Below are 26,732 nucleotides of genomic sequence, written 5' to 3'. Positions count from 1 at the left end.
ACGTGTTTGTGATCGCAGTCAAGGCTACGATACGACGTAGCCAATCAACCAGCGCCAAAACTGCATCGGTCACAACGTCCGTCGTCTTCGTGCGTCTGCAGTTAGCTGCTAAACCGGTCACGCACAGAGAGAAGCACAGGATCAAGCTGCATTCACTGCGCGTGTCTGAACACCACGACGATGCACGCCGAGCTCTGACTGGCTCTGACTGGAGGACATTGGGAGACCTCAAGGCAAGCCGCCTTGAGGTTTACCCATTATTCTTCCAATCGGAACCCATCTGACTCAGCGTTTTTATGACGTCACCACAACCCCGGCAAAAGAAGCAGACGACCTTGTGCTCTAATAGGCAAGAAATATCAGGACTGTGCTTGTCTCCCACTCACCTTCAAAGGTGCAGAACCCCAGCGTGCCTGATTAGCAGATTTGGACCTACGGGGAGCCAGCCCGCTACGGACCGACCATTCCTCGGAATGGCGTCGCGGCCGAAAACCGACCACGTACAAGGCTAGCACGACGCAGCCCAGGGAGACCGAAGCTCTGGTGAAAGAAAGCCGACTTAAGGGAATCAGTCTTCTCGAAAGCATTCTGCCGGCAAGATCCAGAACCGACGATGGTTGCTCCCGCAGTCATGTGGATCGAACACGTGCACGTGCAGTGCGTGAGCTCGAGAGATGCCACCGAGGAGACAAGAGCCATCGCTTGACGTCGGCGTTCAGTACATCCGCGACCCGCCCCTAGTGGCAAGCACGCCGTGTGGCAAACACGCCGCAAAACGGCGTACACAACGAGGTAGAGGGGCTTAGAGCGATAAACCGGGGTTCCGGTCTGCACTCGAAAGTGACCCCCATAAAAGTGTATCCACACGACGGACCAAATTGCTGTTTTGGTCCGCGGCCGCGCATCACGTGATCTTACGTCACCACTTTTCGAGGTCCGCCGGCGGTCCGCGGCCCGCGCTTCTGAGAAATGCCAAGCGCTTTTCTCGCCCGGACCTTGGCGGCGGACCGCGGCGTTTTTAGTATAATTGAAGTGCTAATTCTGGCAACAAGCTGACTTTTGTTGTTTAGATTGGAATCCAAATCCAAAGTCGTGTTCTTTTGGCGCCAACTGTTGAAGACGAAGAAGACGAACCTTTTGTTGTGCAACGATGGCGGCATGGTGCGACGATGCAACTTTTTACTTCATCGCGCTCGTGGAGCGATTCCCCGCTCTGTGGGACAATAGATGCATGCCCTTTTCGGTTCACTTAAGTCCTCCTCGTCGTCAATAGTCAACGCCAGGGCCACCGCGGCCAAAAGTCTCTTTCGTTCAACCTCCATCTTGGCTCCTTACAAATAGCCTCAAAGCAGCTCGTTGCATGCTTTTGGCGGAGCTGTGAGGTCGAGGGTTAGGCCGGCCCGTTCACTCTGTCGTCTGCTCTTTTGGTCCGCCGTGTGGATGCTCATTGCAGCCGGACGGCCCGCGGGCCGCGCATCACGTGATCAATCGGTCCGCGGCCCGGTCCGTCGTGTGGATACACCTTAAGGTGTATCCACACGACGGACCAAATCGCTGTTTCGGTCCGCGGGCCGCGCATCACGTGATCTTACGTCACCGGTTTTCGAGGTCCGCCGGCGGTCCGCGGCCCGCGCTTCTGAGAAATGCAAGCGACTTTTCTCGCCCGGACCTTGGCGGCGGACCGCTGCGTTTTTTAGTATAATTGAAGCGCTAAGTCTGGCAACAAGCTGACTTTTGTTGTTTAGATTGGAATCAAAATCCAAAGTCTTTTTCTTTTGGTGCCAACTGTTGAAGACGAAGAAGACGAACCTTTTGTTGTGCGACGATGCAACTTTTTACTTCGTCGCGCTCATGAAGCAATTCTCCGCTCTGTGGGACAATAGTCGCGACGAATACTAAAATGATAATCTAAAGATGTCCCTGTGGCAGAACATCTTGGCCCAACGCGCGCCAGGAGCTGTAGAAACTGCTCCTCGCTGACGCGTAGAAGCCGGCGGTACTCGTCGGGGTCCGAAACCAACAGCTCCGAAAGAGTTGACTATGCAGACCACGATCTTTCCTGCACATCCAGGGCTTCATGCAGCATGCCCTTTTCAATTCACTTAAGTCCTCCTCGTCCTCAATAGTCAACGTCAGGACCACCGCGGCCAAACGTCTCTTTCGTTCAACCTCCATCTTGGCTCCTTACAAATAGCCTCAAAGCAGCTCGCTCCATGCGTTTGGCGGAGCTGTGAGGTCGAGGGTTAGACCGGCCCGTTCGCTCTGTCGTCTGCTCTTTTGGTCCGCCGTGTGGATGCTCATTACAGCCGGGCGGCCCGCGGGCCGCGCATCACGTGATCAATCGGTCCGCGGCTCGGTCCGTCGTGTGGATACACCTTTAAGGAGGCTGCCATTGTACGCAAATTTGACCACACGTCACATGACCAAACCAAATACGTGACGTCACAGGAAAGATGGCAGCGCCCATGCAGCGGCTGGCCCCAGCTGGGCCGGAGCTTGTCGGATACTTTGTTGGTTGTCGTTCGTCTCGGCGAGTTGATTTCAGACGCGGAAGCCGTCATATGAGGCCGGTCGAAAGCGAGTTCAGAGTTCAACGTGGTGTTTGACGTAGGTATAACGTGAAAATACGGAGGAACGGTGTGCATTTCGCTGGTGACCGACCGGGATATTGCCACGGAAGAGACAATCTGACCTACGTTGCTCGGACCTCGGATTGATTCGGATACCGCTAGGATAAAATTTAAGGCGACGTTTCTGTGCTCTCGTTGACCATCGGAATCTTCGAGGTTTTCAGTGAAGCGTGTGCAATATATTTGGATACACAGTTTAGCGACGGAAATTGCGTGAGTAGTGCTTGGCGGTGTGCAATCGTGGTGCAGCTTCGATCAAATGACCGAGGGCTTACTTCGGTTGTGCGGCGCACCGGAAGGCTGCCTTGAAGCTGGTAGTTCCCGTGCCGTGCTGAATGATGCTGTGCTGCTTACAAATTGTTCCGGCGTAGAAGTGCACTTTCACGGAGCACAGGTGTGCGGCGCACCGAAGAGCTGCCTTCAAGCTGGTAGTTCCTGTGCCATGCTTTAGGTGATGCTGTGCTGCTTCCGAAATTGTTCCGGCGTAGACGTGCACTTTCACGGAGCACAGGTGTTGCAGTTGGTATTGATCCCGCTGGTCTGTCGCACGTTTCGTCAACACAAACGTTTCATCCACACTCGTTACGCGAATTGCAAGCTGTCCGGACATTGCATCGAGCGTGTTACGTACCCAGCTCACGCCGCTTTGTGGCAACAGTCTGCAGTGGCTCATTACCAGAAAAGTGGTCCCACATCCATTTCAGTTCAGTTCGTCCACGGCAGTCGCCAAACCCCGAAGGAGAGGATTTATTCGGACAGAATGCCACTAAAGCAATGCAGCTTCTTCAGTGGTCAGGATAGATTCTCTTCTGCGAGTTTTGTTATGCTGTCACGGATCCTTGTTCCAGTCCTATCTTCTATCAATATTCACTATTCTGGGACACTGCAGGTCATGCTCAGCAGTAATCGTATGTTCTGGTGGAGGTGCTGGGCACCCATAGCCCTTCACTCTGTGTGAACCCGGCGGCTCTTCAGCCGAGTTACTCGATAATGGGACACGGCTGGCGGACTATCCTGCGTCTTACACCCCCGTCGAGCCGTGAGCAAAGTCCTGACCCGATCCTGGCAGAACAACCGCAAGACGACCGAATACCACAAAAAGTAACCTCGGAAATACACCACGAAGCACCTGAAATCCGAGCCAGTTGCTGCTACCAGGAAAAACCACCGGAATTCGGTCTCCTGTCAGAAAATCCGAAGCTGACTAAGCCAACAATGACAAACCTGTAGCAGCAAACCGTGTCCCCTCCCACCATTGTTTGCATGCCCGTCGCAAATCACACTCCGACGCTTTTTCACGCAAGGTGTATGAAGACGTCAAGGACTGGATTGAACAATATGACAGTGTCGCCCGCCACATTGGGTGGACAGACAACCAGCTCCTGCAGAACCTATACTTCTCGTGGAAGAAACTGCCGGCGCTGGTCTGAGAACCATGGATCCTCCTTAACGTCATGGGAAGTTTGCAAGATCGAGCTGAAGCGCGCATTTGTCAGCCAACATCAACAAGAGAGAGCCGCATTCTTGATTCTGTCCAGGACACTGCCCCAACGAGAGCGCCACCGCACTCGTGGAGGATGTTTTGCGCTTGATCGAGCGCCCACGCCCACGCCGACCTTGATGCTACAGAAGACAAGAACCTAAGAATCCCATGCCCCTCACGGGAGGGACAACACCTTCGGCAGCCTTGTCCGCAACCCCCAACAACAGTCGAAGTGTTCATATCACCGAGGCTTCCAACATGGAATGTGCACTGCATGCCCGAGCCTGCCACTATGAACAACTTCCCGGCGTCTCGACACTCGAGTTGTCCAGCTACTACTTCGACGCCAGCCTCCCAGGCATCCACGACATCATCCACGACGTTGTCTGGGAGGAGATCAGGAAGCTACTTCCTGCCATCAGTTGCCTGGCTTTTATTTTGATTGCCGAGATTGTTTCGGAACAAGTTTGACAGGTATTTCAACCGAGACTTCTGCGAGCGAAGCGGCATCTGACAAACCAAGGGCAACTTACGCCACAATGGCACGACGACCGCCACCAAATGCCTCTTAGTATTCAATGCCAATTCAATGAGACACTCTAACGCCGAAGCATTCCCGACATTGTGTGTAGGTTTGTGCTCAACAAAGTACACCGAGGAAAACGTAGGTGATGCGAATGCGCGACCGAAAACCACTTTGCTTCCACTGCATGAAGCCGACCATGTCTACCAAAGCAGCCCGTACCAATGAATTGGTCTGCGATGGTTCGTGCCAAACGACCCTCGATTACGTTTCGAGTAGCGACCACGAGAGATTAAGGATTACCTTCGGCGACCTTTGTCCCTGATGCCGAAGGTGCTGAATCGAAGATTCTGAATCCCTGATTACCCCGAAGCTCCTCATGTCCATCACCTCAACAAGAGGTAAGCACGACAAAGCAGGTGAGCGGCGATGCAGTGACAGTGGATTTGGTGTTGGTTGTCGTCCAAGGACAATACCTAAAAATTTGCTGACATCAATTTTCTGTGTCCACTCCACGAAGCACACAATTTCCAACTTTGAGGGAGAATGCCCCTGAGTGACTTGAAGGAATAGAATGGTTGGTTGCTCTCAAAAGTGAACTGCAAGCATCACCAGACTTGGATAGCAAACAAACATTGTTGCCAGCTATCAAGTCAACGGTACAGCAAAAGGCACAGCCACGTAAGCAATACATGCCCGAGCTTGCTGCATTGATGCCGAAAACTACCAGGAAAATTTTCGGATTAGAAGCCAGCCCTGCAGCTTCAGTGCATCAGACGTCAGTGGCCGCACATGACGTATGATTACAAGACAGCATCAGTCGGTCAAAGTTGCCACTCGACCAAACTGAACACCGACGTGCCAGGAGCGTCATCCGACAACAAGGTCCACAGGTACTACAACTGAACGCCTGACACGAGACTGTCGCAGAAAGAACTCGTTATGGAACCATTTCCTAAGAATCAATAATTATGTAATCAAGTGGAAATAAACATATTTGATACACTAACCAGATAAACATATTTCCGCTTGCCTTCATGCCTTGAGAGTCTACACACCGAGAATTGTGTCCACTGCACGCTCTGGACCTTACGAGGACACTCGCATCTCTGACCCTTCAATATTAATTAAGGGGTCATACGAGACTGGCAGACTTCTTGCAAGGGGCTGCACTCGTTCAACCTTTCCTGAACATGTGGTGCATCCGAAAACCAACTCCAGAGATGTGAAAATGTTATTTATTAATTTATTCCTTCCATGGGCCTTCGTAGGCATTGCAGAGAGGATACTTAAAACTACACACATGATAATAGCATTAAAGCACACTGCTGTAACTTGTTAAATGGAAAAACAAACACACCTCTGAGCATATAGTTTAATAGTATGTGTTGATGCATTGTTATATAGCATGACACTTCCTATATGTATGACACAATAGACCCTTTGCAGAACCTTATCAAGCAACACAACTGTCACCATTTTTTTCGGCGTAAAGCACACGAATGGGCCCCAGTTCACGTCGAACGCTAATGCAGCATTCGAGTCCAATACGTGCTGAGCCGAATTCACAGGGATGGCGGACATAACATTCTTGTCGAACAAATGCCCAAAGTCTGAAAGCTTGGGGTAATTACAATAGTAGCTACTGTAATTTGTTTCATCAGAATTTGGCAGACGACAAAGGCTACCGTCTCGGTGAGTCAATACACACATTGGAGAGAGGCACATGACAGCATATCACCAGAGTGCTTGTCTGCACAGATTTGTCACACACCTTCGCTCCGTCTCTCTGATTGGCTCGAGGGGGCTGTGGCGGTTGGCCTTTTCCAAGTAACGGTGATGCGAAGTATAGACAGCCCACACTTTTAAAAAGAGTCTATTGAAGAGTCCGAAAGGAATGGCAGTCAACATTTTTCAACAAGACTGCTCTCCAGGCAAGGGATGAACACAAATATGAATCATCTTACCCAGGTAATTAGAACAATTAAATAATTGACCGACTAATACAATGCACTCTTGATGGAAAAGAGTATAGCTGCAATAAATCCTACAAAACAGAAAAAATGCGCAGTTAATCTATGCATGCACCAAAACAGTTGTTCTTATAGCAAGTCGAATAGCTTTGAAGCAGGTGCCTGCAACGATTTATTCTTCCCCATACTCAGTAAAACGCCATCCTCGTAGCTGAAAATAAGGGTGCACTTCGCACTCACACACACACAAAAAAAAGGAAGAAAAGCGATCGAATGTAGAATCGTGGATTAGCACAAAAGAATCGCAGGAGCTTCCTCGCTAAAAGTTGCTATGGTTGTTCGGTGACGGAGGGCTGAAACAACTTCCCTTAGGCCCTAACGCGACGTATACATTTCGCGTAGATTCTCAGATATTTCAACGTTCAAACAAAGCTAAGAGAATGCGAAAATTTCATGTTAAAAGCACTCAAAGTTCTATCGGTCCTCGGACACATCCCGGAATCCGAGCACCGGTACGGCGATGCTGTCTCACAGGCGTTAATATCCAGATGATCCAGAGCGATCTTGCGCAAAAACGGTATAAAGTCTCATTCCTTCATATTTTCACATTATACCTGCGTCAGCGAGCACGAAGAAGCCCGAAGTCGTCGGAAAGCAGCTGCACATCACGGCTACCGCTCACCGAACAAACTCGCATCCGCCAGCTCTGGGCGCTGCCATCTTACCTGTGACGTCACGGCTCTTGGGAGGTCACGTGACGAGTGGTCACATTTGCGTAAAATATGGCGGCAACCGGGGGGGTGCCACTTCCGAACTTCCGGTTTATCACTCTAAGCCCCTCTACCTCGTTGGGCGTACACAATCTACAATTTGCAAAAAAGCTTCTGCGCATGCGCGAGCAGAGCGTGTTGCTAGCGCCCCCTGTTTGGTTATAAACAACGTTACTAAAACACTCAGTTGGGAAACTCGCCGTCGAAACCTGGGCCGCTGGCGTCCACCGAGACCGAGCTAAATGCGACAACAGCGCCACTCTTTTTCGTTTGTCTGTACTATGGTCACCTGGAGCTTTTTGAAAGCCTGTTTTTTGCGTAAAAACAAACGGAAAAGACTCTTTTTGTATGATTTTTATTGGAGTTTAGTACCAAATGATGGGCGCGTGATGTTTTTATCATCTTTAGTTCGCAAGGTTTTGCGGAACAATTAATATTGTTTTTATAAAACCATGCCTCAGCGGGCCTTTCAGGTAGCGCGTCCCGACCTAGGTGCATTTTAACTTCAGTAGTTCAACGCGGCGCGTCCGCCGGGAAGACGGGGGTTCACCCCTGTCAAAGCCAAAAATAGATGTCACGTGCAGTTTCTCGAGTGGCCGCTGCGGGAGAAATGGTGGCGTTGTGTTCGTCATTAGCTCGGTGCTCGGAGACAGATTGGGGCCATATTTTTAGGGCTGTCTCTATGGGAGTTTCCCAACTGAGTGTTTCAGTAACGTTGGTTATAAAACAAAAAGGCGTGCCGGCTATTCCTAGGCTGCGACAAAGTAGCGGAAGCGAAGACACCGTGAACGAAAACGAAGAAAGCTCGTGAGTCGCTTTTGTTTGTCGCCATGCCGGCGCACAGTATTTCGTATGGCTGCGCGAATTACTTTTATGGTAAAGAGAACCCCAAGTTTTTTTGTTTTTTTTTAGATTTCCGTCTGCAGCAGACTACAGGGTGAAACAAGGAGACGGCAGGCTCTTTAAAGCGACCGGAAAATTCGGCTTTCTTAACCTATCGCGCTACGACTTTGTGCAGCGTTGCCCACAGATGGTGCATTTTTTTGGTAAAATTTCCAAAGAGCGAACTCACCTGAGAAAAAAGTAAAGAAAGAAAAAGGCTTAGCTCCTATGGAAATGCAGCGACGCCACCGGTCTGCAAACAACACGGCGCCGTTTCGCACGGGAGACAAGAGATGGCGCAACAAACGCCGCCAACGAACGAGCATACGGCGCCGAGAGCAGGCCTTTTTAGCAGACGATCTTTTCGACTCAAAAGCGGCGCGCGTTCCGCAGGCGGCGACAGTCGCAGAAACAAAAAAGACAGGCGCGGTAACAACAAGGAACTGCAGTTCCTTGTCTGCAAAAGGGCCGGCTCTCGGCGTCGTCTGCTCGTTCGTTGGCGGCAGTTGGCGTCGCGACCGCTTGCGCCATCTCTTGTCTCCCGTGCGAAACGGCGCCGTGTTGTTTGCAGACCGGTGGCGTCGCTGCGTTTCCATAGGAGCTAAGCCTTTTTTTTTCTTTACTTTTTCCTCAGGTAGGTTCGCTCTTTGGAAATTTAACAAAAAATATGCACCATCTGTGGGCAACGCTGCACAAAGTCGTACCGCGATAGGTTAAGAAACCGAATTTTCCGGTCGATTTAAAGAGCCTGCCGTCTCCTTGTTTCACCCTGTATATTCTGCTAAGATAGGCTTGGATAGCTGTCGTGAAGAGAAGGAACATGCACGGCTCACCAATGGCTGCCGAACGAGCACTGACGGATCTGCAGCACACATTTTGTCACGGGTACGTCTTTTTTGTACGCTCCTGGGGGAATTTTCCACACTATTCAATCTAGGTCTTGGGGCAACTCTTGGAACAGACGGTGCGCACGAACTTTACGCCTCACATATATCAAGCCAAGCCATGCATTTTGAAGCCTAGTGGTATTCCAACGACTTTCCAGCCTCGCACCCAAAATGTCGAAGTTTCCGGCGTTGCGCGATAGGCGGCGCGCACTATTTTGCAAATCGTGGATTGCATCTGGCGTCGCGGCGTACTGGCGTCGCCTTTGTCCTGAGACGCTGCAAAAACGCTCTGGTAGCGACGCTGACGCGAGCAAGGCCTTGTTCTCTGTACTTCGTTTCAGCTTAAGATTAAACCGCTCGTCACTCAATGCGCGAATTTCGCTACACAAACCTGAGTTTCAGGAATGCGCGAGAGTGTTCATTCTTTTGGAGGTTAATAATGAAGATGTAATGAAGGTCGTACGGCCCTTAGACTTTTCCTTGAAAGCGCTGAAGATGTTTAATAAAATCCAGAAATATGACCATTTTGACTGCTTTGAGCGCGTTATGAGGCATTTTTGCAAATAAAATAGTTAGAAGACAAACGTGACAAAAATCTAGGCCGCACGCACTAGGGGTTCCCCTAATTTTAAGACCACTACTAGGTAACTGAATATTGCTCTATTTGCGCATGTGTGTAAATAAAATCTCTCTGTTCATTTTGTTTTCAACGTGTTCAACTAGATGGCGACGTTAGTACTAAATACCTCAAACCGGTGATTTATTTCTTGTTGTTTTTCTCGCGCGCTCGAATTCTACCGCGATGGCTGGTGGTTCGGGGATCGGTAGCACGTGTAGCGAAAGCTCACACTGTAAAGCTCACTGATCGTGGATTCAAACCCTCGCCTTTTTCCCTTTCAATCTCGATAAGTATCGTACCGGCGTACGGCCACGTATCACTATAGCGTGATACATGTTAAAGACGTCAGACTAGCAGCGATATACTGCACTGGCTTTCATCTCCAACAAAAAGACCAGACGACCTCGGGGCTGACTAACTTCCCGCTGTCTAAACATAGACACAACAGAAGTACAATTGATGGCTTCGTTGGTCTGCACTTTTTGAACGTTGCAAAAAAGAATTAATGACCGACCCGAGGTTCTGCAACTTTGTCGCGAAGCTGCCACACACCTGCGATCAACTTAGACCCTTCCTTCGTGATGCCTCAAACTACATTATCAGTGCCGCACATTATATCGCACAGCATTATCATTATCACCGCCTAGACGGGCTTCAAAGACATTTATTGTACGGGCTACATGCCTCTCTGTGGAGCCTGCGCTTACGAGAAAAAATAAATACATACCTACCTACAAACGAATATTTTTGTTTTATGCTTTACATCAGTGAAAGCGGTCGTGTTCCTTGCTGACACGGGGAAAAGATTGATTTTTGCAAGTGCTGCTGAAACCCGAATTTGACGAACAGTAAGAATGAATGCCACGCATAATAGGTTGTTTAAATTCCCATACACAACAGTTGCGTTTTAGTGCGTTTGATTGCACTGCGTCGAGAAACGGAAACGAGTCACCGGCACATCTATGCTTTGTATGCAGCGTGGAATTCAATTTAAAGAGTAGCGCGGCACGTGACGTACGAAGCAGGGATGCCCTGGTTTTGCGCAGCCGCAACGCAATCATACACACTCAGACGCTCGCAAGTTAAACTGTATTTATGGGCCCCTGCCGCTGGTTACCGCGGCCACGATGTATTGCGCGTGATGCGCGTTGCAGAGCATGCCTCAAAGTAACAGCACGAGCTTCCGGTTGTTTTTTTACCCTGGGCTGTTGTAAGATCACTGTGCTCATGCGCAACTCTAACGAGGGTGTGTAGTGTGCCATCAGTCATCTAGATGACGCCAAAAGTTTATGGTGTGCATACACGGCTCTGATAGTGTGCAGGCTCTGGTAGTGTGTTGTTACATTAGAGAGTTTTAGTAGATCGTTCCGATACCTCCGATAGCCCCGATAACGATACTATACATGCACAAGGGAAGCGGTGGCGGAGTATCGGGTATCGTTATCGGAGTCATGGGAACGATCTACTAAAACTCTCTAATGAGATGGCGCCACGTGCTTGACAGTGGAACGCGCTGTCTCTAGGTTGATGTACTTACATATCGTAAATAGAACGAGTCTTGATCGAAACTCCGAGCTGGCGTGACGTGTCTTCCTTTACCGGCCGGCTTGGTCCCTGGCCACCGACCATCTCGCGTCCCACGCGCCACGCAATGTAAGCCTTCCAATATCTTTACAGGCCTTCCGAGGCGCTGTCTTTATCGCAGCCTTTCATGTCTCTCTCCCCCCTTTCATAGTGGCTCTCTGCGACCATTACATTTTGGCGACGACGTCTTTTTATTCATTTTGCCATTTTCGCCTCTCGTGAGCATTTGATCAAACTCCGTGCCGGAAATGAGTGGTGGCAACACCGGCAAGTATAGTTTTCTTTTTGGTGTTAGCTAATAGAGAGTTTTAGTAGATCGTTCTAATGACTCCGATAACGATACCCGATACTCCGCCACCGCCTCCATTGCGCATGCATAGTATCGTTATCGGGGCTATCGGAGGTATCGGAACGATCTACTAAAACTCTCTAATATTGTAGCGTTCGAAATGTGAGGTCCTCTCGAATATTTGCATTCACCACATCTTTTCCGTATGAAATGTAATACATGAAAATACTGTCGACGCATAGCGACACTCGTTCCATTTCGTCCGTCAATGTTCCATTTCGATCGTCAGTATAGGTTACGCGTAACGCGTTCGAATGGTTCTTTTCCTTTTACGCACGTAGTGCGCACAGCACGGAAGCGTCTTTTTCCCATAACTCAGGAAACTGCCTTCGTTTTCATTTAGGGTGAAAGCATGCCGGAAAACACGTTTAACAAGATCAACCCCAAGCAGCAGATCCGGCTAAAGAAACCGCCGCGCAGTTTTGTGCATTACTTCAGGGGTTTTATTCGAGTCATCGGATGTTTTCAGACCAAAGTCGGCTTCAAAGAGCGATCCGCCGAGATACTTTTCTACGTTGTTCGAAATGGCCATTCCCTGCTGGGGGCAGATGCCGGGGACAGATGCCGTGCACGGACTTAGTCTCAATTTGTCGGGTGCTCCACTCAAATGTTTCCATGTGAATTCAGCGGACTCTTGCGCAGCCATCCCGAGCCATGTAAAGTCGGCCAGAGTCCAGCGATCCCTGTGTGCGGCGGAGCCCAGTCCGTTGAGTCCTTCAAGTGCTCCCCGCAAGCACACCCCAACATCGTCACCTGTTCTCGGCGATCAGCCGTCCACTTCATCCTCATATTACTCAAGTAAAGGCGTCTTCGGAGACCAACCTTCAAGCGATTCGTGTGCGTCGCAACGGAGTCCACATTCAATGCCGGTGAGAGATGTTTCTAAACTTCCTTTTGGCTTTGAAGAATTCGAAAACATTTTTTCACCCAAATTAGGGTTAGTCAAAATCAAACCCACACTGTCACTGTCCGGCACCAAGTTCCGCCGGTGCAGGCCAAACTTCGCCAGTTACTGATCACTTTGCGTGATGACGTTAGTGCAGAAATCCAGAAGCTCGAGCGCCAAGGCGTTATCGAGCGCGTAAACGCATCAGAATGGGTATCCTCCACCATAGTAGTCAAAAAGAGAGACGGTGGAATTCGTTTGTGTGTCGATCTGAGGGCGCCGAACCAGGCAGTCGTAATACTCTTTTCCGCTCCCCCATATCGACGAGCTCCTGAACGCCCTCAGTGGAGCATCTCATTTTTTTAAAGTTGGCCCTTGAGTCCGCGTATCACCAGGTCCGTCTCGACCCAAAGAGCCGTGATTTAACCGCGTTTTATCACCCATGAAGGGCTTTTTTCGTTTTAAACGAGTTTGTTTCGGTTTGGAATCCGCGCCAGCGGCCTTCATACAGGTCTTGTCCAAAATCTTGAAACACTGTCCAGGGATCCAGTTCTATCTGGACGATGTAATCGTCTATGGGTCGTCTCAGAAAGAGCATGATGACAATCTCCGTCAAGTCCTCAGATGTATCAAAGAGGCCGCCGTGAAACTCAACAAGAAAGCAGTTTTCAATGTGTCCAAACTTTCTTTTCTTTGCCATCGTCTGTCTGCTGAGGGCTTAGCACCCCTTCTGTCGAAGATAGACGCGGTCCTGAATTTTCCAGTTCCATCGGAACCTTCTCAGTTGAAGGCCTTCCTAGGTCTAGTCGAATATTGCTGTAAGTTTGTCCCGCACTGTGCTACCCTCGTAGAACCCCTTCGTAGGCTTCTACGTAAAGGAGCATCTTTTGTCTGGTCATCTGACATGGAGGCCAGTTTTCGAAGTGTAAAGTCCTGTCTTCGACAGGCACCCATTCTCGCTATGTTCGACCCCACTCTTCCAGTTGTCGTCTCGACCGACGCATCCAACTACGGGATAAGAGCTGTTCTCCAGCAACAGCATGGAAAGCAGCTAAAGACTGTTGCCTTCGCTTAGCGCACACTTACTGAAGCAGAACGAAAGTACTCCGCAGAAGAAAAGGAAGCTCTCGCAATCCTATGGGCTTGCGAGAAGTGGCATGTATATCTCTGGGGTCGACACTTCAATATTCACACCGATCACCAGGTTCTTGCCACAGTAATGTCCACTCAAGGGACAGGTGTCCGTCCACGACGCATCAGTCGCTGGACGGCTAGACTCTTTAATTACAATTTCACCATGAAGTATCGCAAAGGAAACGACAATGTAGTTGCCGACGCTCTGTCTCGCCTTCCGGTCCCAGATACGGAAGAAGGTATGGCTTTTGAGGAGGAAGTGGTTTCAATTGTCCGTGCATGCCTTACAGAGAAAGTATACAAGGAAGAAACTGCAAAAGATCCGGTATTACCAATTCTCATGACATATTTTCCCAACACATGGCCTTCAGAGGACAAGTGGCCTTCTGAGTTCAAGCCATATTTCGTTCTAAGAGACCAGCTGTCAATCACAGATGCATTGTTGTTCCAGGGAGAGAAGATAGCGGTCCCGTCCACTCTCCGTGATCAGGCCATTGATGTAGCACATGAAACACACCAAGGTGTTTCGCGCACCACCAGCACCATCAAGGAACTTTACTGGTGGCCGTATCTAAATCAGCATGTCAGGATCAATGTTCAAAACTGTAGAGTATGTCAGTTCACAGATAAGCATGCAAAGGCACCCCCCACCCCTCTTCAACCAGTTGAATTTCCCACTCGTCCATGGGTAAAACTTGGTATGGACATTGTTGGACCGCTCGAACCGGCTCCTGCTCTTTATCACATTGGTAGATTACCACAGCAAGTGGCATGAAGTGGCACCAGCCCACAACGCCCCGACTGCTACAGTCATAAAGTTTTGGAAGTCTGTCTTTGCCCGCGAGGGTTTTCCGCAAGGGATCACGACAGACAATGGTCCACAATTTATTTCAAAGGAGTTCAGCGATTTCTTGAAGACGCATGGCGTCAAACAAGCAAAGTCATCTCTCTACCATCCCCAAGCTAATGGCAGGTAGAGCGATTCAATCGTGTCCTTAAGTCTGCCATTCCGTTGGCTCTCGTCCAACATCGTCCGCTTTCTGAAGCCATTACGGAATATCTCGGTGTTTACCGAAGTACTCGCCATGCAGCGACAGGAGAAACACCAGCATTTCTTCTACTTGGTCGCACTCACCGGACGCGACTGCATCTCCAAGGGTGAGGGACCCCAGAGTCCGCCGTCTCTTCACATGTCATTCAGGAAAAACTTTCTGATAGAGTCAAAGAGTATAAAACAAAGATGAAAAAGTATTCAGATACCAGGCGAGCAGTTAAGCACAATGCTTTGGCTCCTGGCAATCAGTAAAGGTGTTCCAACCCAACATTACAGGAAGAATGCGCAACAAGTATGGCTCCACCGCAACGCATAAATGAACACGTAGAACTAGCCACATATAAATTAGATGACGGAACCATCCTGGAACGCAGCCAAGATGACACATACAACATTGAAACCTCCACAACATCAGCCTTTGTGACTTATGGATGAGGATATTTTTCCAACACCGTCCAATGCGGCTCCAGCTATAAATCTGGGCCACGTGCCACCTGAGGCTCCCACACCTACAGCTCAGCATGCTGCAACCCCTGCTGCCGTTCCTGCTCTTGCGGCCCCTGCTGCCGTTCCTGTACTTGCGGCCCCTGATGCCGTTACTGTCCTGACGGCCAAAGATGTCCACCCCGCGGTGGCTCACGGTGCCGCCAACGTTACTGCGGCCCCCGGTCCTGGCCATGTTCCTGTGGTGCATGGCGTCGTCCACCATCCTGCGGCCCTTGGAGCCGCCCAAGTTCCTGTGGTGCCAGGCGTCGTCATCGTCATGCGGTTCCTGCAGACCATGTTCCTGTGGTACCTGGTGCTGTCCATGTCCCGGCGGTACCCGGTGCCCTTCCCGTTCCTGCTGTACCCAGTACCATCCCTGTGGTACCCGGTGCCCTTCCCGTTCCTGCTGTACCCAGTACCATCCCTATGGTCACCGGTGCCGTTCCTGCCCCTGCGGTAAGCTGTACCGTTCAAGACGCTGGGGTTCTCGGTGGCATTCCCGCCACTCCAGTCCCCGGTGCCGTTCCTGCTTCCGACTCAGTGGCCTTCCGCGCCGTGTCGGCTCCTGTCCTGCCTGCCGTTCCAGCCTCCCAGGTCGGTGTCGAGGAGGGTTCTGAGTCTCCAGTTCCTTCAAGCAGTGCTATGCTATATAAGCACCGCCTCAAGTACATCTCAGCTTGGGCTCGGCTATTGGAGCGAGCTCCCATCCTCCAGTTCTGCAACGACAACGACCTCGACGGAGTCCCTGAACTCCGTGGGGCCAGGAGTTGCTGCACTTCACGAACCCCCAGTGCCTCGTAATTTAACAGAGGGCTCTGGAGATAGTCGTGAGGTGACGCTAGAATCAGTACCAACTGCAAGTGATCGTGATGGATCGGAGCCGTCCACCCGTACGACTTCCCAGGCATCTCCGTCGGACAATCATCGTCCAAGGCGGCAGAGACATCTGATGGTACGATTGAGAGGCTATGTGCTGGATTTTTGTTCACCCAGTCCCCCTACGAGTAGAAAATTTGACATTTAGAGTTACTCCTACATGGACATTTTTGTTTTATAAGTCTAGTGTTTTTGGTGCAAGCGTCAGTCTAACTGAATGTTTCTCGACGAAGAGCAAAGTATCCCAGGTAAAGCCCATAAGAAGGAAGCAAATTATTTTTGCTCAAAGGTCTTTCCATATAAGAAACTCATTCTTTGTAAACAAGCTCGTTCGCCTACAGGAGCTGTGGGCATTGCGCATGCGCGATAAACCAACAAGGTACTGCGGTGGGCTAGTTGGTTCATACTTAGTGTTTGAACAGCGCAAAGACGACAGGAAGATAGAAGAGAAGAGGGCAGCGCTCGTCCTGTCCTCTTCTCTTCTATCTTCCTGTCGTCTTTGCGCTGTTCAAACACTAAGCGATAAACCAGTTTTAGCAAGAAAGAGACACCAGCGTGGGCGCAGTCTAACATGCAGCGCCACCGCTTCGGCATGACGTGAGCAAGTTGAGTTAATGTATACTTCGTTTCAGCTTAATAGACTTCGGTCGAATAATTGTAGTAGTTGTTCCATGTCACGTATGGATTAAAGAACTGAAAAATAAATTTTGCCTGCGCGCGTTAGTGCTCTAGAAAAAAAAAGTAAAACAATTGACGTTTTGGGCGTCTCCAAACCACCTTCAACTCTTACAATTTCTTCTGAGCCACGTGCGCAGTGACGCGCAATGGGGATAGGGAGCATCCGGTTAGGATCTCTTTCAGATCCTTCAGCGCGCGCCCCCTCTGCTTGAAATCCACATGGCGACCTTGACGGTTGGTCTGGACTCTGAGCGATGTGGAGAGGGGAAAAAAAGGGGGGGGGGGGGGTAGGAAGCAAGGAGCTTGCTTTCTTGTAAAAAAATTCGACTGACGTTGTAGCACAACGAGGTGAGGCTGAAGGGAGGAATAGTGTCTTTCACCTCGGGCAGATGGCGCCACTATAACTGACTATAGGACAACCTTGTTGATAACATGAGGTTTTTGAGGTATTGACTCATGTTGAAACGAGAATATTGATGAAATATGGCATTTTATTGAGCACGTAATGGCACGTTTTGGCAAGGTTATATACCCATTGCGCGTCACGCCTTAGTTCCTGTGCCCGCCACCGGGCGGCTGCGAATCGCGAAATATTCTCGTTCTTTTCTTTGCTATTACGCAACGGAATCGCGATATTCTGAAAGAATCCGGCGGTTTCTCCGTTCTTTTTGGAAAAGTAAAGAGTAAAAATTCCAAACTGCAAATTCTATCAAAGTTAATATTGTTACATCGCCCCTTTAAGTCCAGACGCAGCCGACGCTACGAGCTAATGGCACAATTCAAGCAGCCTCAAAAGCGCAAGTCACTGGGACATTTTTGTTGTTTATTATTGATTTAGTTATGATAGAACACGTGCGGAAACATGATGAATACCTCAGCTCGTGGCGTCGGTTGCACCCGGATTAAAGGTGAAACGAAGTACGGTGCAAGCCGGAGCGCTTCTAGCGTTTATGAGCTCTCAGTAAAACGAACAAAACAGTCTGTGGATCAGCGAGCTTGACAACGGATGTTTTCAGCTCGACTTCCAATGACCGGACGTGACGTAGACGCACACGCGCCGATCTTTGGCCATAGCTGCGCGCGTGTGGGGCGCCTGTCCGTCGGAGTGTGTACAGTTCAAGGCTGATGACTGTATGCATATAAACTCTCGCTCTCGAACCTATGCACTACAAAGTTCCGTGCAGCACGCAAGAGCCACGTAAGAGAATAACTTGTTTTATACCGCCTGCATAGCAAATTGAATCGCTACGCACTTGTCGTCATGGCCCCATCAACTGTCTTACTGCTGGGAATCTCTACGTTTCTGCTTGCCGGTAAGTTGGTAAAAACGCGGAGGGTTTCTTTTTTTTTTTTTTTTCCTTACGTTTTTGATTGATGAGAAAGCTCGTGTTTTCTCATTCGTGTCTGCTTGGTAAAGCATCGCCGCCTAGGATGCGTCCTATCTGACCCATGCGTCAGAAAGTGTTCCCAAAGTGGTAACAAATGACGTCGCAGGAGCCGGCATATCATGCTGTCGAATATCGCAATCCTGGAAGTTAACGGTAGACTTTATGAAAAGCAAAAAACGACCGAACGCAAGGGTTGTTGTCGTCGTCGAGTCCCAACGCCTGGCTGCCGAAGCTTTCATTAAAGGGGCACTGACACCCCAAAGGTCGTATTTTTTTTTATTGTCTAAAACGATGCAAGTTGCAGTCATAGATAGACACGCAAAATAAACCGCATCGCGAGAAAAAAAACTTCCCGCGCGCGCGCGCGCCTTTTTATTTTTGGCGTTTGATTCTCCCGCCTCTTGCCTCCTCGCTTCTTTTGATTCGTGACGTCAAGAATCATGAAACTTAGAAGCTCTGTAGGCGACGTCTCTATAACATTTAATAACGGCAATCCTAAAACATGTTTTTTAACGCAATTGCGAACGCACTACGGCCCTTCTTTTCGAAATACCAAAAATCGGGAGTTCGTTGTGGTGCCGTCTCCTGGATCTGTATCCTCCCACGGAAAACAGGCGACACCGCTCAAAACCGGTCCGCCGGCGCTGGCACTTTCCCTCCTCGCTTTCAGTCACCATGGCAACAGCGAGTCGTGAAAGAAAGTGGACTCTCAGGCCTGGTTCACACTTGCGAATCGGCGGGCGAATCTGCAAGAATTCGGCCGCCGGGCGTAGCGTCCACTGTGCATTGCCGCGGTCGATTTCGCTTCGGCGGCAGCAGATTTGCTGTAAGTGTGAACCAGGCCTTAGGACTCCGCAATATTTGGCGTCAACGAACCGGCGCGGATCGCGCGGGAGCTTCGAATTCGGCATTTGGAAATTGTTTTTTTACTTCACATATACTGAATTCAAAAATTTTGAATTTTGAGAGTAATGTCCTGGCATCGTTTTCAATCGTTTCGGATAATAAAAAAAACAAAAAAAAATGATTTTGGTGTGTCAGTGCCCCTTTAACCGTCGAGCGACAGAGGGCGACCTGCAGCTGGCAGAACAGGTGTCAGCCACATCGAGCCAGCACCGCTGCTGGAACACCGCCAGGATCCCGGCTAGCGACAGCATGACACTTTTATACCCTTGCGAGGCGGAAATCTAGAGACCAATTTTTAGGACGCCTGAAACACACCAGTCGGATACAAGTTTCAGGCAGGCTGTGTAGAGCGCCGTCGTAGATGCAGAGCAATGGGCGTCTCGCATTAACCAGGCGGCGCTGCTGCTCTTCGCATGACGGAATGGTCTTCCGCCAAAGTTTTGCACCTTGTTTACTGTAACAAGCTGACCACGGCATGGTGCCACCAGTGTCATGCCGTCGATCGTTGCACGACAGCTATAGGGCCAGTTCTCAAAGTTTTGTTGCACCTGTGGAGCGGCTGCCAAGTTGCCACAACGCGAAAAAGCTTGTATTGCGAAAACTTAAGTGCTAGAAGCCCATAGTGGCCCCCATCAGAAAGATACTCCCGACTTGAATCATCGAGACCACACGGTTCCACGATCGTCTTGTGCCTAGTCTGCAGCGAAAGGCTGACAGAGATAGCATTTGACTCAGTGTCAATTTATTGCCACATTAACTAAATCACGCCCGTGGGTTTTAAATAAAAGCTATGCACGCCACCAAAAAGTGTGGTCAAGTCTGAGAAAACCGCAACCCTGTCCAATTGGGGTCGTCACTTCGCCAAGTGAGGAAATATCTCCTAGGAAAGAATCCAAATCATTGCAGCCCCCTCCAAAAGAAAAACAAAAATGCTACAAAGAAACATATTGACATTGTATTAACGTTTGTCAAGTGGCCTATTTAAGTATACAGAAGGTTATTACCGCTATGTAGTTAGGTTAAAACTTACTTTTTCAGTAAACAGCATGTGAATGAGTTCATTTAGAGGTATGGTTTTAATTAGAAATAATCTGGCCATTATGGAAAACATGAAACTACAAAAGCATGAGGCAGTCACAGCATATTAGCTTATTTAATTTATAATTTATCAATTCGGATGCGTTCTCAACTTTAGGTTCCCAATCGGAAGGTATATCTAGTATCTGTGCGTGAGTGACCCCGCTCCCCGTGGCCAAAGTGTGCGACTAGCGCTTCGTCACCCCTGTTGGAGCGAAAGAAGTGTGAGCCGGCGCTGCTGCTGTTTCAGTGAGATTGCAGGAATCAAATTTGAATCTTGGTCTGAACTCCATCACGCAAAGAAGGCTTGTCGGCCCACGTTAGTTGCGCGTTGTGGCCACGGGAAGCGGGGTAGTTGTAGTATGCGTTTTTTTAGGGGTTTGAGAAACCGACTGCTGTTGGGGAGTACTTATCCGGTTTCTAAACTGGCTAACTACGCCCACCCCCCTTCCCCTCAAGAAAAAAAAAAAAAAGAAGAAGAAGCGAAGCGGGACTGTTGGTGCAACGACGCATTCCATTTGGAGATCGTATCACAAAAAGGGCTCCAAACCAAATCCAAATCAAATGCATGTGCATTGCATTTTTGTCGAATGGGCTAGGCCTCGGGCCCAATTGTTGGGTTGGCGCCATCAATTGTGATGATATTCCATGGAGGAAGAGAAGTCTGTTCACGAGCTCGGGTTATTCTATATACTCTATAACCTGGCAAACGACCAAGAATACACTGTCTCAGTGAGCCAATCGGGGCGTATGAGGAGGGCATGTGACTCTATCACTTGTTGTGTACAGTGCTGTCGAAGCCACGGGCGGGAAAAAGAACGCCATTTTGTTCTAAGTTTAAACCACAGACTAAATCTGCGAGGGGACAAAAGCGACCTCTGGAACACACAAAAGTGGTCCCAGGTAAAAGGGTAGTTCCTCCTTTCAATTTGTTCTAACTTTTTGGGCTACACTCCCGCCTTTTTGTCCCTATAGTGAGAGCAGTCATTTGCTTTAGCTCCGTCGCTCTGATTCCTTTAGCTCTGGTGGGCTTAAGAGGTCGTAGCTTTCGCTCTTTGCCGAGTTACGATGAATCAAAGCATAAACGGTGCCCCCTGTTCGCTCCGTTTTAAAAATATATAATACTTTGTACAATTTCAGGGCTGTCGCGAGCCAACGACTGCACAAAAGCAGGCTACAGCTGCGTGCCGGAGGAGAACTGTCCGAAAGAGTACCGCCAGGACATACCAGGCTGCGAGACAGTCTGCTGCAACCTGAGTGAGTTGGATTGTCGAGGCTCACACAGTTTTCGCGTTGAATCAGTTTATATCACATCTTTTATTCGGACAACTCACACAAACAAATGTACACTTGCCGGGGGACCATCGCATAAGACAACGAAGATGTCTGACGAGGCGACTGACCCTCTTCCCTCTCCTTCACTTCATTCAGCGTGGCGAACAACAAAATACATTTTACAAATAACTATCACGCAGGTAAAGTACGCATCACATTTTTATCGTGTACATCCAACAAGCCCACCTTATTATGTTAAAATAAAAGATACACATAATTACAACACTCGACAAAAAAAAAAAAAACTGCATTGCGACAAAGCACAAGGAAGCATAAATGAGAAAACACACTTGAGCAGAAAACGTTCCCTAATAATACCAAAAATGCACAATCATCTTTTTTTTTAACGCTGATACAGTATGTTGGATTGTATTGCAATCAGATCCGAATTGTCAGTTTACGAGGTTTATGAGAGGGTCGGAGAGCACTGAGCGAAATGACATATTTTACGCTTCCTTAACTGGTACGGTGAAGCATAGGCTTCCGCAGCCTGAACAAGCTGCAGAAAGCAAACTATACGGAGCGCAAGCTCGTCTGCGCTCCGCTTTGTGCATTGCGCTCAAGTGGAACCAAATTGATTCGCACGTCTCGACATTAACTACATTTATCTTGAGATTTATCCAACAACAAAAGGTTAGAACGAACTATGAAATGTCATGACATACTGTGTTCTTCTTTGCTTCATTTTAGAGGACGTCAATACATGCGTTGCAAGAGGCGGAACGTGCATCCCGGCAGGAGAAAAGTGCAATGGAAAGATTGAGCCGTCGCTCCCTTGTGATCGAGGACAGCAATGCTGCATTCACTTCTAGGGAGGACCCTATTATCCTCGGGAAGAGCTTTGCCCCCGAATAAAACAACATATGCTATCCCGTGGCCTAAAATATGGGTTTTCGATGCGGCATAACACACAATTCCAGAGCTCCTTGACGTAGCATGGGCCTTTATTATAACCTCTCCCGCTGTTCAAACTGCAAAGTTGCAGCTGGTAAGTTACCATAATGCACCAACACCTGGTACCACTGTTCAGAGTATACGCGTTGACATACCATTAACAGCTATTGCAGTGGCCTTGCTACTTAGCGCGCAATTTTTGCAGGTTGTATTTCAAAGGATCACCGACACAGTGCTATGACGTCACGTGCAAGCCATGTTTTAGTAGAGCACGGACGCCGAATGGTCGCACCGGTGAAGGAGGATTCGTCCAACCATTGCATAAAAACTCTATTGTGATGTTTTTGTTGCGAAACACATTTCCGAAACCACGTACCGATTTCCTCCGGAAGACCCACATTTTTTATCTCAGCTACACCAAAAAAGAAAAAGGAAGAGAGATCGTGAAATAAAATTGGCGAAGTGTCGCGTTTTTTTCTATTTTTTTCTTTTAGCCACATCTAAGATTGAAATTTTATCAGTGAACCTTAGTAGGTGATGCAATTGCACCTGGCGCTCGACAAAGCCGACTGCAAAATTAGGTTTCTTGTGGAAGAGATAATTAAGAGAAAACAGCCCCACCATCTATGTCTGTTCTGGTGCTCGTTCTCCACATCCGTGTTCTACATCTTCAAGAATATCTGACCAACTCAGTTCCCTGACGACACTTTGACCGATATTGTTTGCAAATATTGTTAACCGATGCCAGATGAAGTCTGTGCGACTCGCTGCTACAATGTGAGAGCGTACTTTGACCGATCGTAAGTCAAACTCCATATACATGACAGTGAAATAAAAGACTCGGCGGTGTTCTCAGCTTTTGCTACTTGCTAATATAGTGCCTGAAAACTTAAGAAACTCAGCGTGCGACTCGTCGCCAGCAGCCTGCTTTTTAACGACTTTAAAGCGTTTTCATAACGAAGTTGGGTATAAGAAAAAGTGTTCCAGCATCGTCGGTGCTTTCAGCTTTTATAAGAAAAGTATCCTGAAGTACGTATGATAAAGTTTCGAGTGATTCTCCAAATGGTGGCTCCTAGTTGCAGATCGCCACCTTGGTGTAATAATGGATCCTGAGAGGCGTCGTGAATGTGTTTGATGTGGATCCTAAAGGTACTCGGATAATCCACCCTAATTGTATGTCGCGCGTGGATACGAAAAAGTTGGACGCGAGCGACACAAGTTTCTTCGCGGATATCGGATATAGTCTCCTGACTGCCGGCAGAATTTTCTAGTGGGCTATGTAGTGATTTCAAGCAAAACCTGTAGACACTCGGCGCTAAAATTGTCACCCTTTGGCGCAAGAAGATGCATTAAACAATTAAACAATTTTTAGCCCTGTTATTGTTGAGCTTTCACGTTCCACCTTCTTTTCGACCTAGATGAATTACCTTCGCGCTGCCCCTCCCGTTTGATGCCACTTCAGTCTTCCCAGCCAGCAGGTATAGACTTCCACAGCACGAAAGTCCCATTAGACGAGGAAGCTTATAGTGTGTTTATTCATCACGCGTTGGTAAGGGACATTTGCTTTTTTAAACAGAATACAACAAATAATAATTTACTTCCTCACCCGAAGCAGTGTGGTCCTGTCCAAAGCGAATCCCGCACAGTATTTTAAGAAAACTTTGAGACTGACGAAAAAGATAGGGGGAAGCACCCCACCCAGTCTTCAGTCTCGGGGTTTCTCAAATACGAATTGTCATCAGCTCGTTTATTGTTTGAGTCTTATATCTGCACACTATCACCTGCTTCGTCGAATGGGTTTCGTATTTTGTGGGAGACTGTACTGTCTGATTACGTAATCCAGTCGCTAGAGTAATATTCCCACTTATAAAATTGAAATATATCACTTCTCAAGAGATGAGCAAAGGTTTCCTTTCATAAAAGTGCCTATACAAAGCGCTCGTTATTCTTGGCGTTGTTTTCATCGAAGCATCTGAAGGTGCTCACTTGAATGTTGAAAATTTACGAACTCAAATTCCGCCTGTTTCCCACAAGTCCTGTAGCGACCCGTCTAAGTTCGTAGCTGTTCGTTTTTTGAGCTCACAAAACATATTATTAGACATGATTTCTTTACAAGCCTTCCATTATTGCGTAAAATATCTTGTAGTGTCGAGCTCATTTTGTGTTAATAGCTACCAACTCATTCATATATCTGCACCAGATCACGTCTTTGTTCAGCAGGCGTATTCCAGGACTTAACTAATGAATCTACTCCTGAAACGACCCCTCGTCTGCCACGATTTTATATGCTGGGCCTGTTTATAGCGTAGGATCATCCGGAGTATGTGAAGGATGATAGTCGCTTCGAAGGCTATTTGTGTGTTTTTAAATGAACTTTCAAGCCTTCCTTACGGCGTACTTTAATTTGTTCTGCAACTTTTATTGAGCTACTGGAGAAAGTGTCTAAGTCAATCTGCGTTCTCCCTAAACAAATACTACTTAACAATAGTGCTACTTCTTGTTCAGTAAATTACCGTAGGTTACCAACGTTAAAGAGTTTTGGACATAGCTGGTGGGATCGTTTCAACTGTCCAGTTTTCCAACGCCTGAACGTCTTTCTAAACATGCGCCTACGGAAAAAGCAGTTGGACGTCTTATCATTTTCAGGTGACTTTCCCTTCTCTGAATGCACATTATGAGGATCGCGCGTTCTGGCTGCTTGTTGACCCGCCTCAAGCCTATCTTACATTGCACCTTTCTCTGTCAATTTCTTACCAGCTGACCCTGCAGCGAGCATCGAGAACAACTAAATTCTAATGATAGTAGCCTGTTCAAACCACAAAATGGCGTGTTATGAATCTTTTTATGGCAAAAGTAGAAATAAGCGTATCACTGTGCGTGCTAGAATAGCTGATGCTAATAGAAGCGACTTCATCTTTATATCATGTTCGCTTCAAAGTGGCCTTTTTCTCGGTTTTGTACTTTGCGAACAAAAAGCGAAGCATTCATCTCAGTTTTTTAACAAACTTCAGCTGACTATTCACACACCTTAAAGCTGATACTGCGGAGGAGGATTTTTTTGTTTTTGCTGACGTATAGCTCAAATATATGTTGCAGGTTTTTCAGCCGTACTCCACTCTATTCTCGCATGGCAATGACGTGGTAAGATTGACACGTGGCATGTTCAAGAAAATTTACGTAGAACCCCTCAGTAATTTGTGATATTGAACGTTGAACTGCATGGAGTCATACAACTTTCTCTGCCCTTTAATTTCACTGACGGAAGCCAACGACAGGTAGATTTTCGAGGACATTCAAATACTGGCATTATACTCATCTCCGATTTCAAAACGTTTGTTGAAATATGGTGATTGCTTTAACATAGCGCGTTTCCTTTTTTGTAGCACGTCACAATTGCGCCAAATGTGACGTGCTTTCCGCTGGCTGCTCTCCGAGCGCTTGCCAGAGTGGGCCGTTTCTAACGAAAATTACAGCCATCAGGCTGAAAATACAAACGTGCAATTGTAATTTACGAATATTTTGGATTATATTCAGCCTATTTATGAACACGACGGCTATATTTGAAATTTCCTTACATTTTAAATAAAGTGTTATTACTCGGTAAATGATTATATCCACGCCACAATATTGGCCAGAATAGCACCTATGCGAAGACGCAGTCACGAAATCAAAGGCCAAAATAGAAAAGCATTAATTGCGGTTATACATACAAAGCACTATATATATTGTTCATAATTTTTGTGATAAACCACACTCATTAATTGCTACTAGTAAAACATAAAACAAAAAAATCTTTTTCTTGTAATCGGTTTTGCATTTGCTCGATTTTCGAACATTTATTGATTCAAAATGTATTATATTTTTTACATATCTGTTGCATTTGTATTCATTTTCAACTAAGTTTCAGTTTCCTGGTGATGCCGATTGGTCATTAAAATATCTTAAGTACGTACCACTTGAGAACTTGTCTAACTTTGCCAAAAATCATCGAAGGAACACACTTCAATAATTAAAAAAATTCTAAAAATATATTTTTTAGGTACAATTCCATCCTTTTGAGGGTGTCACAGAAGGGTTCTGGTGCAGTATGTTGAAACATAACTAAATGGCGAGCGCATCAAGCATGTAATTCTGATAGTTGGATGTTCCGCCTCGGCCGCTTCAAATATAAATAGCCTAGAAAAATAAACACCCTAAGTTTGCAATGTTCGGTCTTTTTCATTTCTGAAAATCTCCCAATTTTCAAAATAGATAACACACGCCCAAACTATGACTTGCCGGTAAACACCCCGCTATTAGATGACTTGTCAATCTCTGA

The 26,732-nt window shown here is 47.8% G+C and overlaps 1 protein-coding gene across 1 annotated transcript in view; it reads right to left on the bottom strand.

Annotated features, from left to right (window-relative positions):
- The window catches only part of LOC120839665 (alpha-1,6-mannosyl-glycoprotein 2-beta-N-acetylglucosaminyltransferase-like), a 29,220-nt gene extending 16,874 nt beyond the window's left edge, over window positions 1-12,346 (bottom strand). Inside the window, exon 1 of the mRNA XM_042287017.1 lies at window positions 12,134-12,346. Within this exon, the coding sequence (XP_042142951.1) occupies window positions 12,134-12,346 (213 nt within the window). The remainder of the gene's footprint in view (window positions 1-12,133) is intronic.
- Window positions 12,347-26,732: the final 14,386 nt, after the last annotated feature.

The sequence above is a fragment of the Ixodes scapularis genome, unplaced genomic scaffold (assembly GCF_016920785.2).
Source record: "Ixodes scapularis isolate PalLabHiFi unplaced genomic scaffold, ASM1692078v2 PGA_scaffold8__174_contigs__length_109621045, whole genome shotgun sequence".
Classification (NCBI taxonomy): domain Eukaryota; kingdom Metazoa; phylum Arthropoda; class Arachnida; order Ixodida; family Ixodidae; genus Ixodes; species Ixodes scapularis.
Note: the sequence above shows the minus strand (reverse complement) of the source record. Positions and strands in the feature narration are given on the sequence as shown.